Source organism: Phalacrocorax aristotelis, chromosome 10 (assembly GCF_949628215.1).
Source record: "Phalacrocorax aristotelis chromosome 10, bGulAri2.1, whole genome shotgun sequence".
Classification (NCBI taxonomy): Eukaryota; Metazoa; Chordata; class Aves; order Suliformes; family Phalacrocoracidae; genus Phalacrocorax; species Phalacrocorax aristotelis.
In genome coordinates this window covers 7,180,921-7,199,453 of record NC_134285.1, presented here as the reverse complement: position 1 = coordinate 7,199,453, position 18,533 = coordinate 7,180,921, and the positions used below count along the sequence as shown (strand labels likewise).

Below are 18,533 nucleotides of genomic sequence, written 5' to 3'. Positions count from 1 at the left end.
AGAAAATACAAGGCTGGTCGTGGCTGGGAAGGAATGCAGATGAAAATAAAAACTCTCAGATTATGGAAGGGCTCTATCTGACCACAGAAAAAGAACATATATTTGGGAGAAAAAAAAACCAAAAAGGTCATTGATCCCTTGGAGAAAAGTATTTGCAATGAGAAAATAAAAAATAAAAAAAATGCTCCCTCAGTTTTAAAATCATCTTAAATGATACATTTTAAAAGATGTTCTATGTATTGCTATCTCTTATTCAAAGGCAGAAGCATTTCTACATCCAAAATATCCAGCAGCTTTCTAAAATCAGAAGGTTGAAGGCTAAATGCCAGGAAACCATGATTCTGGTGCTTGAAAGGCAGCTACTACTGCATCTCGAAACTGCGTGCAGCAAAACCAGTCGTGTAACAGTGGAGTTAGCTTCAAGTATGAAATGCAGCCACTGAAACATGATGTAATTAATTCTTGGGCTTGAGGAAATGTGCAGAGAGCCACTGTAACCCCCCTCACACAAATGCACAAAGACAGGTGTCTCATTTCACCTACAGCAAAGAAATTATCCATGCTGCACCTACAAATAAATTAAAAGACAGAATTCCTGTAGTCTGGATGGGCAAATTGCATTCACCATGGGCAGCACTTAAAATTGGACATTTTCTATACCTGCAGCAACGAATTCACCATGCTACCTGAAAAATTTCCTATCTAAGTATTGGGAATATTATAATGACACTGTTTGGGTATCTAATCTAATGCAACAGACTGCCAATTTTTAATGGCCCCAACTGTAAGAAAACAAAAGAAGAAAGAGAGGGAGAGAAAAAAACCCGTGTTAAGTTAAAGGTGTCATCAACTGCAGAAACTGAGCTTGTTAGGTAAGGTACAGTGGTTGCTAGTTCTGAGAATATGTAAATTAATTTGAAAAGCACTTAGCACTACACTACAATCAAATAGATGTATACCCCTAATATTCAAGTTGGATGTATGGCTAAAGCTAGCATTAAAACCACAGCCTTTTCCATTTGGGACTTTGAATCCTTTTAGTAACATCCTGTCTTGGCATCAAATATTCATCTTCTGAAGGCTGTTATCAGATGGTAATGAAGACATGACCAAACCTGAGCTGCTCACAGGACTGGATTATGTTGGGTACCACTATTTTCATCAACGCTAAAACTGAAATTACCTCTAGGCTACGAGGCCTCTGGATCGGTCCCTTCAATTGTTTAGTAGCAAGGTTACAGGCAGCTGTAAAAAGCTATGCTTAAAAAGCCAAAGAAGATGCAGAATGTCCTGACATTTATGTCCCTCCTATATTCCTTCCCTTTTACACCTTGGATTCTTCCTTGCAGCATGCAGGTTCATCGCACCAGTTATCCCAGACACCCCTCCATTGCACCCATGTAGGACTTCGGACAAAGAAGTTGTGTGTGTCTCTTAAATCTGTTAGGAAATTCTCCTGCTCTATGGTTTAGATGTGCCCTGCGGAAATGTCTCAGTAACTACTGCCTGCTTCCCCACACTGGGAAGCATTCAAAAACTATTCAACCTGCTTATCCACAAGAGAGGAGACAGTACACTTATCATTATTCCTCTAGTTTGTCTTGGAGTCATCAGGCTGCATATTTTGGGACAGAGTACATTTCCATCAGACGTACTCTCCTAGATGTCAGTGTGATGTTCGTTTATGCGATACGGAACTCATTCCATGAAATACAGAGTAAAACCAGCAACGTTTCATACAGACATCCAACAGTCATCACACAGTATAAATACAGATCACTCTTATACTCTGTTGCTTAAGAACTAATCATTTAAGTGCAAAATCTACTCGATTCTTTTGCTAATTTTTCTCTTATCCATGACATCCACTGGAAATATAGATTATCTCCAAATGCACACTCCTTTATTATTCTGACAGCGTAATCTAATTCCCTTCAGATCAGAATGAAACAATGCAGCTTTCAGAGACAAGCGTTATTGAGAAAGAAGCTTTACATAGTTATCTGTCTGTTAATTATCAAAAAGAAAGGCATATTTTATGGAGTCGGAAAAGATATGTGCATGGACACCAGAAACAAACTCATAAAAAAAGTTATGACATTACTGAGGTTAATTATCCATCAAAGTTTCCATTATAAACTCACCACTCAAGGAACACCAGCAAATCCATAAGCTAGCACACACCCCAGGTGCCCAGAAGGTCTGTTGAGCTTTGCTGCAGAGATCAGGGAGTTTGAAAGGAGCAGAGCAATGAATCATCTACTACCACCATCTACTAATCAAGCTACCATTCTATGATACGTGTGGCTGTGTGCTGGCTAACGAAGGTGGAGGGCACAGTCCAACCGAGCCTTTTTTTTTTTTTGCAGAGCTGGATTTGCCTTTTTTTGCCTGCCTTGAAGAGTATAGTACAAGTTCAGGAAAAAGCCTCAGAGGCAAGGGGTAGTGCTGAAAGACATTTTGAGGCTCTCAGTGAGGAGAGGATTTGCATAGTTTCAGAGGGTAACAGAGGCCTCCTGAGGTTTTCATTCATATATAAGAGTTATGAATAATGTTATTGAATTGCATTTCTGACTCAGCATCTTTCTGCTGAATCTTGTCCCCTTTTCCTTCAGTTCATTTAATTTAGTTACTCAATGTTATCATCATGTCCTCTCTCTTTTATAAAGAAACAGACTGCACAGCCTTCTATCATCCATGTACTCTGAACACAGAATAGAAGTGCTGGTACTATAAGAGAAGATAAAATTATTAACTCCATTAGCAAGCCCATCTCCATAAACTTACCATTAAAATGCGTCTGTAGCTGTCTCTGTCGATGCCCCAGAGCTTGAGATCTGTCTTGGCCTTGACGGTGGCGGCCCGGGGTGTTCCATAGATCAATGCCAGTTCCCCAAAGCTGCCTCCTTCTCCGATGCTGGTGACCCATTCCCCATTGACATAAACCTACCACAGCACAAGGCAAATGAGAAGCAAAACCAGTTTGGGGACTTAGTGGCAGTTTTCCTCCTACTGCCAGTTACCTAAAAAGCTATTAGCAACTTCCTTTCTAATCATCAATGCTGGGGACACAGAAAGAAAACAAGAGCCTAACAGTTTCCACAGTCGGTCCCCAAAGAGGGCAACAACCCGCTCTGTGGACAGAATTTCAAGTCATCTTGCCTCAGTACAATGACTCTATTTACTCTCTGAGTTTTCAGCTCCTGTGGTTAACTGGCATTGCGTTTTCCCACTTGTGTTCAAGGCTCAGACAGTCAACAAGTAGAACTGTCACAACTTCGGCTTTTTATTAACACTGTCAAACTTGAAAGGACGGATATTTGTTGATATGTGTAATGGGGTTTGCTGAAAAGCACCATGGCCATGAAATGAAAAACAGTCAAAACAGGGAAACATCTTTTGAAAAGGAACATTTTTTTCTTCCCTAACCCTAGTACCTCCAACAACTATTTAAATATAAATACTGAGATCTGTTTCTCCCTCAGAGAAGACTGCTAAGTGCTTTGGACTTGAGAAGCTATATGCAGAATTATCCTTCGTGTTTCACATCAGGACTACAGAAGCATTATTTGACCCACATCGTATTTAAGTAACAAAACCTCTTGAAACACAGTATGGATCAATACCACTAGCACAGTGTTTTTCCTGGATGACATCTAATCTGAGAATTCCTACACTTGAGTGCTGTGTAAAACCTTCACTGGAGAAAGGGGGACTCATGCAGGTGCTTTCCACTGGGCTGCATTTTCCTCACTATTCATGGACAATGCAGCTCATGAGACATAATAGTGTATTCAAAGACTGGTATGGATTGCCTATTCTGTAGCTTGCTTGTAGGCTCGCTGCTATAAACCTGCACAATAAACCCTTTTCATTCTGTTAATGTGTCTGTGAGTTTAGAGGGCAGGAAAGGCTGCGTGCATTTACCCAGCACAGAATATATCCCAATCTGTTACAGTCCAATAACAGCAGAAATCAACCAGAATTAATTTCATTTGTTTGGAAGATCTGTGAAGAAAAATAGTAAGAAGAAAATACGCAGGTATTCTCATCTTAAGCAGGAAACTATAGCAAAGGAAAAGACCATAACCTATTACCAATTAGTGAGTAACAGACTAGCAGTTTCTAAAAAATATATGAATTAGAGCTGTGTTCAAGCTGGGCATGAGAAAAGACTGTGACCAAAATAAATGATCTGGGGTCAAAATTCAACAAACTGTCAGTAGTAATTTTACTTCCATCTTCATTTTATAATGAAAAAGCATATTACGAACTACAGCTGGAATCAATCCCAATTTATCTTCTCAATATTCAGTTAAGATCCGATCCAGCTCCCACTGAGGTCAGTGAAATGCTGGTTCAGTAGGAGATGGATGAGGCCACAGAGCAGTTCAGCTGATCAAGAGACGTCTCGGGTATCAGCTGAAAAGGAGCAGTATTGGCATCACTGCTGAACTCCAGGCAATGTTGGGGCTCTTGGTGTTCCTGGAGCATCTGAGGATCAAGAGACTGAAATAAAGGGTAAAAATAATCCCAAACAGGCAGGTGGTAGCAGACTGCTGAGAAAGAGCTCACGCCACAAAAGCTGTTTGTAGCTTAATTTCTTCACCACGACAGAATGAATGTCGCATAGGAGAATATCACACAAGAGAATAACAACAGTGTTTCCTTTCAGACTTCTAAACTCACCGCAGAAAGAAAATCTCACAGAACATCAAATCTGCTTTTGATTCTCCTCATAATGAAAAAAATGAAAGCAAAAAAGTTTAAGAAAAGCCAGGCAAACCCAAGGACTTTCCTGGTGAAACAAGCAGGTAATACTGTGGCTCCTGGCTCTTTTTTGTGAGAAAAGCAGGATAAATGGATGAATAAAATCAGGATTCTGAAAGGCTTGTAACATAATGAGAATTCATGGAAATTTTTAAACTCAATTAATCCATTGCAATATTGTCTAGATATGTATTTGAATATAGCCATTTCACCAGATGGACCCAGGGTTTGCTAAAGTAATTCATGTTCTCAGTAAAGTCTCTGGGATGATGGGGAAAATCTAATAATTTCAATTAGTTTTGGACCGCATCCAGAATATCAGCTGACGTTGCATCCTTGGCTTTTTTTTAGCACACCAAAAATACACGTCTTTTGTTGAAAAGCACAGGTTTTGTTATTGCTGAAGAGGTGGCGTGGTACAATGATTTGTTAACTCAATGGCAATTTCATTAATGAACATAAAGCAGGGTCTGAGGTATAACTGGGAAATAAACTCATTCGCCGAGCCCAGAGAATGGTGGTGGATGGAGTCAAATCCAGTTGGCGGCCGGTCACGAGTGGTGTTCCCCGGGGCTCAGTGTTGGGGCCGATCCTGTTCAATATCTTCACTGATGACCCGGATGAGGGGACTGAGTGCACCCTCAGTAAGTTTGCAGATGACACCAAGCTGGGTGGAAGTGTCGATCTGCTGGAGGGCAGGAAGGCCCTACAGAGGGACCTGGATAGGCTGGATCATTGGGCCAGAGCCAACGGTAGGAGATTATTCAACAAGGCCAAGTGCCAGGTCCTGCACTTGAGTCACAACAACCCCATGCAACGCTACAGGCTTGGCTGGAGTGGCTGGAGAGCTGCCTGGAGGAAAAGGACCTGGGGGTGCCGGTCAGCAGCCGGCTGAGCATGAGCCAGCAGAGTGTGCCCAGGTGGCCAAGAAGGCCAACAGCATCCTGGCTTGTATCAGGACTAGCGTGGCCAGCAGGAGCAGGGCAGGGATCATGCCCCTGTGCTTGGCAGTGGTGAGGCCGCACCTCGAGTACTGTGTTCAGTTTTGGGCCCCTCAGGACAAGGAGGCCATTGAGGTGCTGGAGCGTGTCCAGGGAAGGGCAACGGAGCAGGTGAAGGGTCTAGAGAACAAGTCTTATGAGGAGCGGCTGAGGGAGCTGGGGGTGTTTAGCCTGGAGAAGAGGAGGCTGAGGGGAGACCTTATCGCTCTCTACAACTACCTAAAAGGAGGCTGTAGCAAGGAGGGGATCGGTCTCTTCTCCCTAGTAACAAGTGATAGGACGAGAGGAAACGTCCTCAAGCTGCACCAGGGGAAGTTTAGGTTGGATATTAGGAAAAACATCTTCACTGAAAGGGTTGTCAGGCATTGGAACAGTCTGCCTGAGGAGGTGGTGGAGTCTCCATCCCTGGAGGTATTTAAAAGAAGGGTAGATGTGGTGCTTGAGGATATGGTTTAGTGGTGGACTTGGCAGTGATAGGTTAGCAGTTGGACTCGATGATCTTAAGGGTCTTTTCCAACCTTAAAGATTCTATGATTCTATGTATTATTTGAAGCAGTATGGTAACATTTCTAGTTAAAGCAGTATGCATGATATGACTGCAGCCCAGAGACGGGAATTACACTGGTAAAACTCAAGATAGAGCATGTGAAGGATGGGCACTTACTGTTGCATAGTTGTTGTAAAGAGAGGCCACTACTAAAATGCTCTAAGATTTCTTTAATTTTGCCATCTTACTTGACAAGGCTCCCCAAAATGTATTTGACATCTTACCTGTAAACAGTTTATGCAAATGGCCATTCCTCCACCCTAAGGGTGTCAGGTTTAAAGTAGTCTGAGGTGAAACCAAATCACTGAGCTGACAGTCTTTGGGCCCAGTATTCACTCCCCTAATAAAAATGCCATTTCCAATATCAATCTCCAAAAGAGGAAACAGCTTCATAACAACTGTCGTTTTCTAGGAGGAAAGCCATTGCACTTCATTTCCTGCAAAGGCCTAAGTCAATAATCAACTTTTCCCTTCATAATGAAGTTAAAGTGCAGTGATGGAACGTTACTAAGCTAGTCTGCCCTTTAACAGAGAGCTCAGCTCCTCAATGAATCCCTTTAAAATAGTTTTAAAAAAAAAGGAAAGTAGTTCTGTTTGTAAGGTGTGGGAAGTAAAGCTATTTTAGGCACAGCACAGCTTATGAAAGCCAATGTTATATGGCAGCAGCTCAGATGATCTCCTTCTTTATCCTAAAAAATGCTGGGCTGAGGTTTTAGGCATTTGTGAACTCTCACCAAAATGGCGAGTACATAAGTGAATCATTCCTAATTGTTACTTGTCCTGCCGATCACAGCTCTGTAATAGCTGGAACTTTCTTCTTTCATGCAGCTGAAGAGGAATGTAGAACTGCAGATGCCCAGATATAATCAGACCATCAGGACCACCTACTTTCCACAGATAAAAAGTACTCTAGATTTTTATCGGTTTCCATCGCATAGTATGAGCACTGCAATTTTTGTGGGCTTGAAAACCACACAACTTGGTTCACTTCATTATTTTTTTAGGAGGCAGATGGGAAAAATCTCCCATGAACATCAGCAGTTCCTTTCTTCATAGGCTGTGATATACATACACGCTAACTGTGAGAGAAAATGCAGTGAGTCACACAATGCTCAATGCAACAGGAATGCATCTTGGCCTCGTTCATCTTCACATCGTCTAGAGAAGCAGCAAGTAACCTTACCATGAGCAGTAATATAGACATTTCACTTTGAAGGCAGGATATGAAGTTCCACCTCTGAGCTTCACTGGAGTGAATTTATCTTTACGTCAGTTTTCTATTGCTGATTTCAAGTTAACTTTTAGCATTGTTTTTGCTGCCACTTCGTGATCTATGTGGACAATATAATTTATTCCAGGCACTGCAAGTTTTAGATCTTAAATCCCCTCCCTTGGATCTGTTTGTAATAATTTGAGCTTTGTGTCTCGTCAAGCAAGCCTTAATATTTGTTATCCGAAAATGAAGATGAGGCTTATTTATTCCTGGAAAAATAAGCAAGTCTTAGACATGAAGGGTATTTATATGTGGGTAGCTTTCTCAAAAAAAGCCAGTGCTTTATTTGTATTATGAATGTGCTCTTGAAAAAATAAACAAAATTGGAGACTGCCTTGAGAATCCTTAAAAATTCAAGCTGAAAAACTCTAAAACTTTCTGTTTCAAAAAGTATCCTTCTGAAATTAGGAAGAACATTAATGATGGAAGAATTCAAACAAAAAGCAATCTATGGAATCTAACAATAAAATATAACTAGTTTAAAAATGTAACAGTATTCTCACATAATTTTCTTCTTCATACACACAAATTAGACAGTTTATATATACAAATAAGGGCTTCCAGAAGATTTGACCTACAATCAAAAGATAATCTTATCTATTGTCCACAATATTCACGTATAGCTCCACATACAAATTTATACAGTAAATACACAACCTATTGAAGAAAAAACACTGAAAAGTTTTCATTTTGATTTTCACCATACTATAGTTTGGCTGCTGTTGTTTTACAAGAAGAAAACCTGAGAATGGCTGTAGATAAAGTTGCTGTGACATTAAATTGAAGAGGACGTTGTTGAGTCTAAAAAAAAATACATCTGCTTTAAAAGAGTAGTCGATGGTGCTTTTTAAAGTAAAAAATGTGAGGTTGTAAGATTAAAAAAATAAACAGGAAGTCATTTTTATATTTAGAAATATGGATTAGAGATTTTTGCAAGACACATACTTTAGCAGGTACTTTCAACATCTTTACTGGAAACTATAATTTAAGCTCTGCCAGATACTTTTTGGCATACAATCACATTTGTCTGAGCAGAAAAGCTTCCGGGAGACAACTGACCTCTACGACTTCAAACCTCATGTCATCATCTACCTAGTGTAAACCTTATCCATCTGCAGGGCCGGGTCATGAGTTAACAATGCTCCTCAACTCTGAACAGCTAAGGAGGAAGACTGTGACTGACAACGCTATGTCCTTTCCCATCCAATGCCTGCTTTACTCAAAGTATACCTGGTTTGTAATACCCAGTGTATGACAGGAAAAAAACAGGTTCTCCAAGACCTACTTCTTTCTGATTTCTAAAAACTTTTCTTTTACATATGAAAATTTGTGCCCTTCTGCCTTGGCCCCCAGTCCGTGTTGAGTGAGACTGGCAACTGAAGGGCATTGCATCTTCCTTGGGATCCATAGTAATACCAGGAAGGAAATGTACAGATACTTTATTCTATGGATATGCTAACAGGGCTTGTTTATACCCTAAGAAAGTGTAAGAGTTGAGGATAAAGTTATACTACAGTTAAAATGTTTTATTTTACTTCTATTTTGACTCAGATTATTTCTAAGGGAAAATATTAGAATGCTTTTACTTACTCTTTGGGGTGCCTATGCCAAAACTCTAACTGTAAATTACTTTTTAATGTTGGGGTTTTTTTTAAACTCAAAACATCACACACCGGTTTTGCTATTTTGGCTTTGTTCATTGGTTCTGTTTGGTTTTGGTTGCATGGTTGATAGACCATATATTTTTTTCATTTCACCCTGACTTTCTTACAGGGCATGGCAATTTTATGATGGCAATTGTGACCTCCATTACGTGTACCTTTGCATGTGAATAGACAACCTGGGTGCTTATCAGTCATGATGCTCTCAGAGTAAATTGCTCCTTGAATCCAACATTCCTGGTATACCTGCCGCCCCTGTGCAGAACAGGGAAATGATGAAAGCAGATAGCCAGGCCAGGGGTTAAAACCTCCATGCGTACGCTCACAGCAGCTGAACTAGGCAGAAAATGGTTTCAGGCTTTAAGTCTCGGGGTCAACTGTCTACTCTCCAAGTTGCTCTTTTTCTTGGAGAAGGGTGGAAGCGTGCCAAAAAACTATCTGGCAAGGCTTAAATGAACTGCAGCTCACTTACTAGCGGTCTGGATTTTCTGCAGACAATAAGGATTTTAGCACTGCTGCCCAGAAAGTGGAAGAACTATTTTCTGGGGAGCACTATATACAGTGTGATAGTGCACATTCATGGGGTCTGGGAGCTGCTGCCTTATACGGAAGCAAGTTACCCTGCACTAACTGCCCTGGTACAGGCTTTACTCTGGGAAGGGGGGAAAGGGGCTCGCTCCCTGCAGCTTGCCAGCAAAGACAGTCACCATAGGTAACTTCTGCAGCTGTCAGGGTGTAGTTCCAACTTGCTCCTGGATCAGCGAACGTTTCTTCTGCCTTCCACAGTATCTTGCAAAGGAATTCAGTGCGTGTTTTGGCTGAAGATACAGGAAAGGCTTAGGAAGGAGGGAGAACCCAGCTGAGGAGATGGGGACTGGAGCAGTAAGGGGCAGCAGGAAGAAGGAAGGGAGATGCTGAAGGGGACAGCATGAGAGTTGGTCACTGAAGTGTTTTGCAAGACTTGGAGGGTTAGGAGCTTTGGTTGTCCCTGGAATAAGCTCAATCCAAATGACATCTCCGGTTAAGTCTGGTTAAGATGTATTCGTTCCACAGGTCACATAAGAAAACTGTCCATATGTGTGTCTGAGAAGTGTCAGGATGACATTATTGTGGATCTGTCCATTTTGATCTGTCCTAGCAGCTATAGGCAAATTTTGGCAATTAGGGGAGTAGGGATTGAGAATTCTTGTGAAAGCCAAGTGCAATCTACTCAGAGAAACCCAGGTATTTCATTCATTCCTTAGAAAATCTGCTGTTGCAAGTCTCAAAGACAAGGCAGGAAAAATGTGTATCCTATATCATACATAACTGACTGGAGGACTGCAAACTACTCATAATACAAAGAAAACTTCTGCCTTCAACTCTCACCAGTGTAAACCAAAGCTGTGCTTGATGCTCTTTGTTTAGCAGAACAGTGAGTTCTACTGAAGTCAACGGCGTTGCTCACATGTTTAAAGGCTTACCGGCACTTATGTAGCTTGTCAAATCAGGGGTCTGGGGTAAAATTTTCAAAAACACCTACACAGCTTAAGAGCCTACATGTAACTGTACTGCAGTAGCACCGAGGCCATTTAGTCACTCTGGTGGTCTCTCAGATTTTACCGCAAATCCCATTCCAGAAGCCTCAAAGGCCCTTGAAATGTTCTGGGAAATTTAAGATTATTCTGCATAAGACTTTAATGAACTCAATAAACCATCAATGAAAAATGATCTGGGCACTTGTCTCTTCTTGGGCTGTTTGTAATCAAGATGAAAGAATTCCAACTTTCCATAAAAGGAGGATGACCTCTGATATACAAGTAACATGATGCAGTAAAGGTGTTTCTGAGCAGATGCTGGGATATACCTGGGAAGAGAACTAAGACGCCATCTTACCCAACAGAGAATACAGCAACTGGTACTCTGAACAAGTCCTTCTGATCGTTTGCAGAGCCACAGCCACCTTGGCCATTAGTGGCAACCACCAGTGGCAGAAAATCCACAAAACACTTTTCTTTTTTTCACAAGCAGACACAAAGCTGGCTAGGCCCTGGACATTTATTTCCCCAATTTGTCCCTGTTTATTTAAGAGCAATGTGTGCGTATGGAAGATTATCTTTTTTGCAATTGATTGCAAGGATTTTGCAGACTGTTTTCTGATGTCATTCGGTCCCCCACTATCCCTGAGCCAAACGCTGAAGAAAGCTTTCCTGAAGGTTTTGAGTGAGGACAAATTCTTTTTAAAGAGGATTAAAATATAACTTCAATATGTGCATTTGTGTATGTTTGTGGGTCTGATTCAAAGCCAATGAACTCATTAAGCTCAGTATCAGGCCCTAACCAATTATTTTAAACAAAATTTTTAGCACTGTTCTATAAATATTGCTCTTTTATTTTCTGGGCCTGTGGATGTGGCAATGTTTGCTATTGAGAGGTATGCCTGATAGGAACAGTGAGTCAGACGGATTTCCTGAGGAGCAACTTCCAGAGGCAGAGGCAGCATGTGAGGTTTCTCAGTTCCCAACAATACCAATTAGATGGTCTCCTGACACAAACAGGCTGCTAAAAAAAAAAAAACTTTCACTAAAATAACTGTATGCCTCCTGTCTGGATTTAAAATGAATTACTTTCTTCTTTAAATATGCCAAACAAAACTCATCTGGGCATCTGAAGAGCAACGTTGCTAATGAGCAAGCCTGTCCTACCCAACAACTGTGGATACGTAAGGTGTGCATAGAAAATTCAGTCAAATGAAGAACTGGTAGCAAAACTGCAAAAGGGTGAGTTTCGTACAGGTTAAAAATGATAAGAGGTGAATAGATTACGATTTGGAAGGCAGGTCCAGAAAGAAGCTCCTTTTCAAAGACTTGCTGATTAAACCACTGCATACTCCTGTAAACATTTTGTGGTCTAACAGATCACTTTACACTTATAATAATCCTTGCTTTATTAATATGCTGCATTGTTCATATATTTGGACCTAATTTTAAAAGCAAATTAAGGTTTCTAAGATGAAACTCGCTGCCTCAGGCTGTATCTCAATTTGAGGGGAGAGAAAAAAAAAACAACACATGAGCTAAGCTAACTGATTAAAGAAAATATTTTCCTTATGGTTGATCTGAACCCTCGGGTGCATTCCAGCATGGTGGCCTGCTCTGCCAAAGACTGCACACCTCCAGGTGTGGTTAGGGCTCTAAAGATAATGTCATTTGCTTGGTTTTGATACCATATTTTCCTGCTCGGAATGGACAAATAAGCTAGGATGTAAAACATGCCAATTATAAATTACACACAAATGACTTAACACAACAAAAGCAAAGTAATGAGACCAATCCTGTGAAATCAATTTCAAGAAGAAAGGAGACAGAACCACAGCACATGGCTGGATAGAGCTGTGTGCCAGAGCATACAATTCTATTATGTAGCTTCAAAATACAGTATGAGTGTACTTACATCCACCTCGCCCTGGTCAATCACATAGAAGTTGTCTCCTTCGTCACCTGGAAGCAAAGTACAAAAGGTGATTGTTTCCTGAAGGTCTGCTAAACTATTCAATGATTTCCTGTTTTCATATTTAACCTTGTACATATTTGCACAGGTTTGCACACCAGATTACTTAAAGAGAGGTTAATTTTCTGAAACATCCTCACCTATTTGCCTTCATAAATCAAAATATCGCTATGATTTCTTCCTATTAATATCTTTCAATTGCATTAATTTATCTCTTTGGATTGATCCAACACTTCATTCAGTGTAAAAACACAAGAGGCTTTAATATAGCCTGAGGGTAATGAAGTCCTCCACAACGTGCTGCAGGCACACAGGTAAGTTGCCAAGTGCGATAACTACGATACAGCACAATGAGGTGTTGAATATTCCCAACAACCATAAAAATATTTTCCATCTCTAATTACTCTCAGCTAGCCTGTGCCACCCTTATGCATTCTGAGCTGGGCTTTACTTCCTGACTATCTTCAGGTAAGGCATGTACATTTTAATTCAAACTGCTATTTATCTACATTTAACTGTAGCACTTTGAAACCCTGTAGATCTACCAGTGTGGTTTCGCAGTAGATCTCCGCACGTGTAGCAAAAGACCTGCATCCATGAACTTATGATATAGCTGCACATTTAGAAGCTTTCGGAATATGGCTATTCTTTGCATTAAGCAGAGAGGGTGAAATCTCAAACAGAGAGATATGAACTGTACAACCTTAGCAAACATACAAGGGAAAAAACTAGGGGAAGAATTACCCTGTTGTATGACTGTTTCTCCTGCGATGTGTGTGACAGGGAACATGGCATCGAATATGTCACTGGAAAAGGAAAGAAACATTTATTAATGAATCAGACCTATTTCTTATCTAGCCAGTAGGCCTACCTTCATTGTTTCATTTAGCCTTCATTAATAGATTTTGCAGAAAAAGAAAAGGAAAATGTTAGTTGTAACTGGAAAGTGAGCCCCTGCTTGGCAAGAAATCAAAATAACTAGTTTGGCATAAGCTGTGGTTTAAAACTAAGTGAGACCATGATTCAGTGCATGCTATTTTGAAAGAACTCCTGAATTATGTGCATATAGGCTATTTCTTATAGCACTGCACAAACTAGCCAGTTTGAGTATTTTATCGTCTAAGCAGACAGATTTCAGATTTTCAGCTGCGATTGGTATGTGTCACAGCAGTAATTGCTAGATGCCTAAACAGGAGCTCTCTTCTGAACATCTGGCCTCGCATTTACAAGCAAAACCTGTTCCACAATACAGAGCACATTTGGAAAGGTAGGTGGCTCTAAATTAATGCAGTGTAAGAGCCGGCAAGAGATTGCACTCACAGCGCAAAAGAGGCCAAACTCTGACACTGTTAGTGATTTACCCGTGAGAAGGGAATTTGACCAATGCTACAGAAACACCAAAGCTGCAGAAGAGCCTTGTGCCATTAATCACCGCTGAATTACACACCTTACTGCGGTCTCCAGCATACTGTCACATATCCTTAAAAGGCCAGGCAGAGCAGTAAGGACGGGAACGCACCCTGCACCAACACTTTGGGCAACTTGCCCACATCCAGTCCTTTGTTTACTGAGGGAGACAGCAGGCTCCCTGGAGCCAGGGTTTCCTTTCCTCACATCAGATTTTGGGGAATTTATTTTCAGAAGCACGAACCGCACCGAAACGGGCACTCCCCACCTCTCTTCCCCTTCCTATGCATCAGCCTAAAGGGCTGAAGGAAATAGCTCCCCAACACAAACAAAAGGCAGCAAGGAGGAATTGTTAACTAGTCTCTTCCCTGGTCTGATCTAGGAATGGTCCATCCAAGGACCACTGACGACAGCAGCAAGATGAAACACTCAGCCTGGAATGGAACAAGGTCCTCACAATTGTAACAGCACGCTAACAGTGAAGAAACCTAAATTTTCATCAAAATAGCCAGAAGATCAGCAAACAAACCCATGCTACATTTCAATGCCTTATATGGGAAATGCATATTGCAAAATCCCATTATTAGCTTATTTCCTGTTCAACTGTTCCAGAATTTATTCAGTCTCAGTTTTAGGAAATGTTTCACTCCTAAGTTCAAATTGGTCATGTCTTTCCTCTTCAGCAGCCAGCATGTTTTTGCTCAGTATCGCAGCTCTACATCAGCACCGCTTGCAGGAGAACTGCGAGATTTCAAAGCAGGCACCTCCTGCTGCTCTGCAGTACCTGCAAGGGATGCTTCGCTGGTGACCTGTAATAAAGTGATATATTTTACCCCTTTTGTTTTATCAGGCCCACTCTGTGCTATTCCTACTCACATTCAGAAAATAACTCCACCACTGGTAAAAAGCCTGCTCAGAGGCTCTAGGAGAAACCTCTTTCTCACCTCATTTTGAGCACCAATGCAAAGTTCTATAATAAATTATTCTGAAAAGTATACGGACTGTATTCTTAAATCCACTACACTAATTTTAAATGCCCTTAAATGGGTTCAGCATTTCTCCAGTTTGAGGGACTTCTACATTGGCAGAATACAAGCACCTGCCTGGTGCAGGCTGTGGAGCTGGTCCCTGTGCCAACCCTTGGTGCCCTCAGCCTAAAAGAAATGGGATCTGAGGTTCCGACGGGATGGGGGAAAGTAGCGTGATGGTAGGTCCCAAACTGGAGTTAATCAAAATGGGAAATGACTGAGGGCCATATGTCGATAAGGCAAGTCTAACTGTTCTTCAGTAGTTCTGGGACTTGGAAAGTTGGTACAACAGAGGCTCATTTGCCTCCCCATGGTTTCCCCTTGGCTGTGCCTGGGCACCTCACAGAGCTTTAGAAACTGTCCTGCAGCCTGTGGAAGATTTACCAGAGGAAAAGGCACTTGGCGTGGCAAAGTTGGAAATCTTCAATGCAATACATCCAAAAATAGACACAACACTCTGAATATCAATAATCAAACCAAAATGTGACTGAACAAACTTGGAAACTTTTTTTTTAATAGAAATACAGAGGAAATAACTATCCACAGTTTCAGCCTTTCATCTTTGTTGTAAGGCTGTATTTTATTTATAACTTAACAACTGACTGCACAAACAGTGCCCAATAAATTATGTATAGCACTGCACCCTATTCCAAAATGTTCTGCATCTCATTTCTACAACACCTTTCAGTTTTCTCAAAAAAACTCTTTAAAACTCACAAACTTTCAGCTGATGGTGTAATGAACCCAAAGTCTACTAGCAGCAACCACAGTTTTACAGTGATATTCTGCTGCCTAGAATATTAATGTAAATATTCTAGCACCACATTTATGATGTGTTTCAGCGAAGCGTCCACTTTATTAGACCAACACTTGGTTTTTTTAAAGAGACTTTTGAAGGACATGTCACCAAACATTAGCCTAAAACACATACAAACACACAGACACACAAGGTACCCAAAGTCATGGTGATGTTGATTTACATTCTGAAGTGAAACAAGGGCATATCTTTGATAAATAAATGCAAGTGACCAATAACATGACTGTCCCTGGAAACACATCGTCATGTTTCTTTTCTACTAGGGAACTATTGTTCTTAATTGGTAAGGTTAGGCCAAGATCTCTCACAGCCATTAATGAGTTGGAGTGCTTTTGGATGCTCAATTTGAGATTCATTAAATAGACTCAGATCTCAGCTGATATGGATCAGCAGGCAGCCTCAAAGTTTCTCAACCTACAAGTCTGACAGCGAAAAACTGCGACATTCAGAAAACCACCAAAGAAAACCACCCTTCTGGAAATTATCATCTCCAAAAGTATCAAATGCTCTAAGGTTCCTGTATGAAATCTGGCTTTTGATTTAATTCAAAGTGTAGAATCTGTTTTGAAAATTTTCTTATTGTCAAAAATGTCCCAAGGATCAGCATGCCAAAATACTTGGAAAATTTGAAAAATTTATTCCTGACCTAAGCCAAAATCTGAAACTACAATAAGCACACATATCTTCCACCTCCCCAGTAAATGGCCTATGCTCCACACGCAGTTTCAGCCATGTGTCCTGGGTCTGTACTATTCAGAGAGAACAAGTAAATCTTTAAATACCAAATGAGTTAAGAACTCATTTGGTATATTATGTATTTATGGCACTGTCTAAAGGCATAAATAATATGGCAAGGGCCAAAAATATGGCCTGTTGTTTTCTTCCTGTACCGTGCACCTGTTTCTAAGTCATTCAAAATCACCCTCTGACTATTACAGTAAAAAAAACCCTTACAAATACAGTGCTGCAACCATCTCACCATCAAGCAAAGGCTCTAGCCAGATTCTTCTACGGCTCTGCAAAAGTAGGTAGTTGCATTCCTCAGGTTTGAAGGTTCTGTTAAATAACTATGGCCAGACACACACATACGGATTCCTAACAACCACAATTTTGTTCAAGCACAAGCAAGTTTTATTCCAGTGTAGACAGAAAGCCAGAAAATCAGTAGTTAAGTCTTCACCCAATGCTGAACTACCATGATTTCGTCTTCTGTCTGAGCTGCAGCACCAAGAACACAGCAGCCTCTGTCTTCTGCCCTTGCACCAGCTATTTAACTGTTGACACCGACCATGCTAGCAATGCTGTGCGCTGAATTGATAAGGAAAGGGTTTGATTTTTTGCCAGGATTTTTTGATTGTGCTGTAAATGAGGACTCCTCAGAGGGATTTCCTTATCCTCTTGAAAATGTATCGTTTGCCCTGTTTCCAGATGACTTACTCAGGTGATGGAAGAAGAAAATAGGGCACCAGTTCTGCTATTTCAGCTGTTGTTCCATGAGACTGCAACCACAAGAGATGCACTGCACACAGCACATCCCGGGTTCAGCATCAGTACTTGGAGGGCTCCTTCTCACCCTCTCCAGAGCCTAAGCCTTCAGCAGGCTTTGCAATTTTTTCACAGGTTCCCTACCTGCTTCCAGAGGATCTGTATCTGGTTACTCATGGCACTCGGAGTCAAACATTTGTTCCAATCAGAAGGTATCAAGGGCAACCTTTTGAAGTGTAGTTGCAGGTGGGACTGTATGTATGTGAATATCCACATTTGGATCCCAAGGGAGATGCTAGCAGGACATTACTAATGTTTGCCAGGGGATTTATGGATGTTTAATTCTTTGTAACTTTTTGATAGTATCACTCAAAAACAAATTACAAGAAAAGATTGTGAGCATCACAGAACATACAGAGAGCAGTTAACTAGTCCAACAAAGTGAAACCAAGAAATGCGTTTAGGCATGAAATCTCTATCTATTCCATCAAAAAATACCATCTGTCTTCTTACGGAATATAAAAATTTAAAAGACTTTTTTAAGAGGTCAAAGATATCAAAGGCTTGCAGCAAGTTTTAACACATAAAGTGTCTTCTATGAGTGTATAGGCGAATTGCAAACAACTGTAATCAGACCTGAAATCACAGGGGCTGATCCTCTGCTGTCTGTCATCTGCACTGACTTCTGGCCGCCTGTCCAGGTTGAGCCAATTCCCCTTCCATGCAAAGAAGGAAAACTCCACTCGAATCAATGAGACCGAAGCTATTTGGACCAGCAAAGAGTCTACCACAGTGACTGCAAAATAAATATGATTTAATTCAGTAGCATTTTATAACCCCATCTGCCAAGATGTTGTTGTGCTAAGAGGAGGCCAGTAGAGAGGGCAGGGCCAAGGGGTTCTCTTTCTCATGAGAAGTAGTGAATGATAAAAAGAAATCATCTCATCTGCTTTTACACTGAGGCTGCTTAGAGTCAACATAGAATATCAGATAGACAAAAAAATCCCACCAAACCGTGCATGGTAGGTAATACAGCACTTGCAATGAGCGACCAA

General features: G+C 40.9%; 1 protein-coding gene across 3 annotated transcripts in view; it reads right to left on the bottom strand.

Annotated features, from left to right (window-relative positions):
- PRKAR1B (protein kinase cAMP-dependent type I regulatory subunit beta) overlaps positions 1-18,533 on the bottom strand; it is a 104,140-nt gene that overhangs the window by 30,511 nt on the left and 55,096 nt on the right. For all 3 annotated transcript variants that reach the window (XM_075104998.1, XM_075104999.1, XM_075105000.1), the window contains exons 5-7: positions 13,486-13,547; positions 12,685-12,731; positions 2,788-2,946 (exon numbers count right to left, since the gene is read on the bottom strand). In XM_075104998.1, coding sequence (XP_074961099.1) covers positions 2,788-2,946; positions 12,685-12,731; positions 13,486-13,547 — 268 coding nt within the window. The remainder of the gene's footprint in view (positions 1-2,787; positions 2,947-12,684; positions 12,732-13,485; positions 13,548-18,533) is intronic.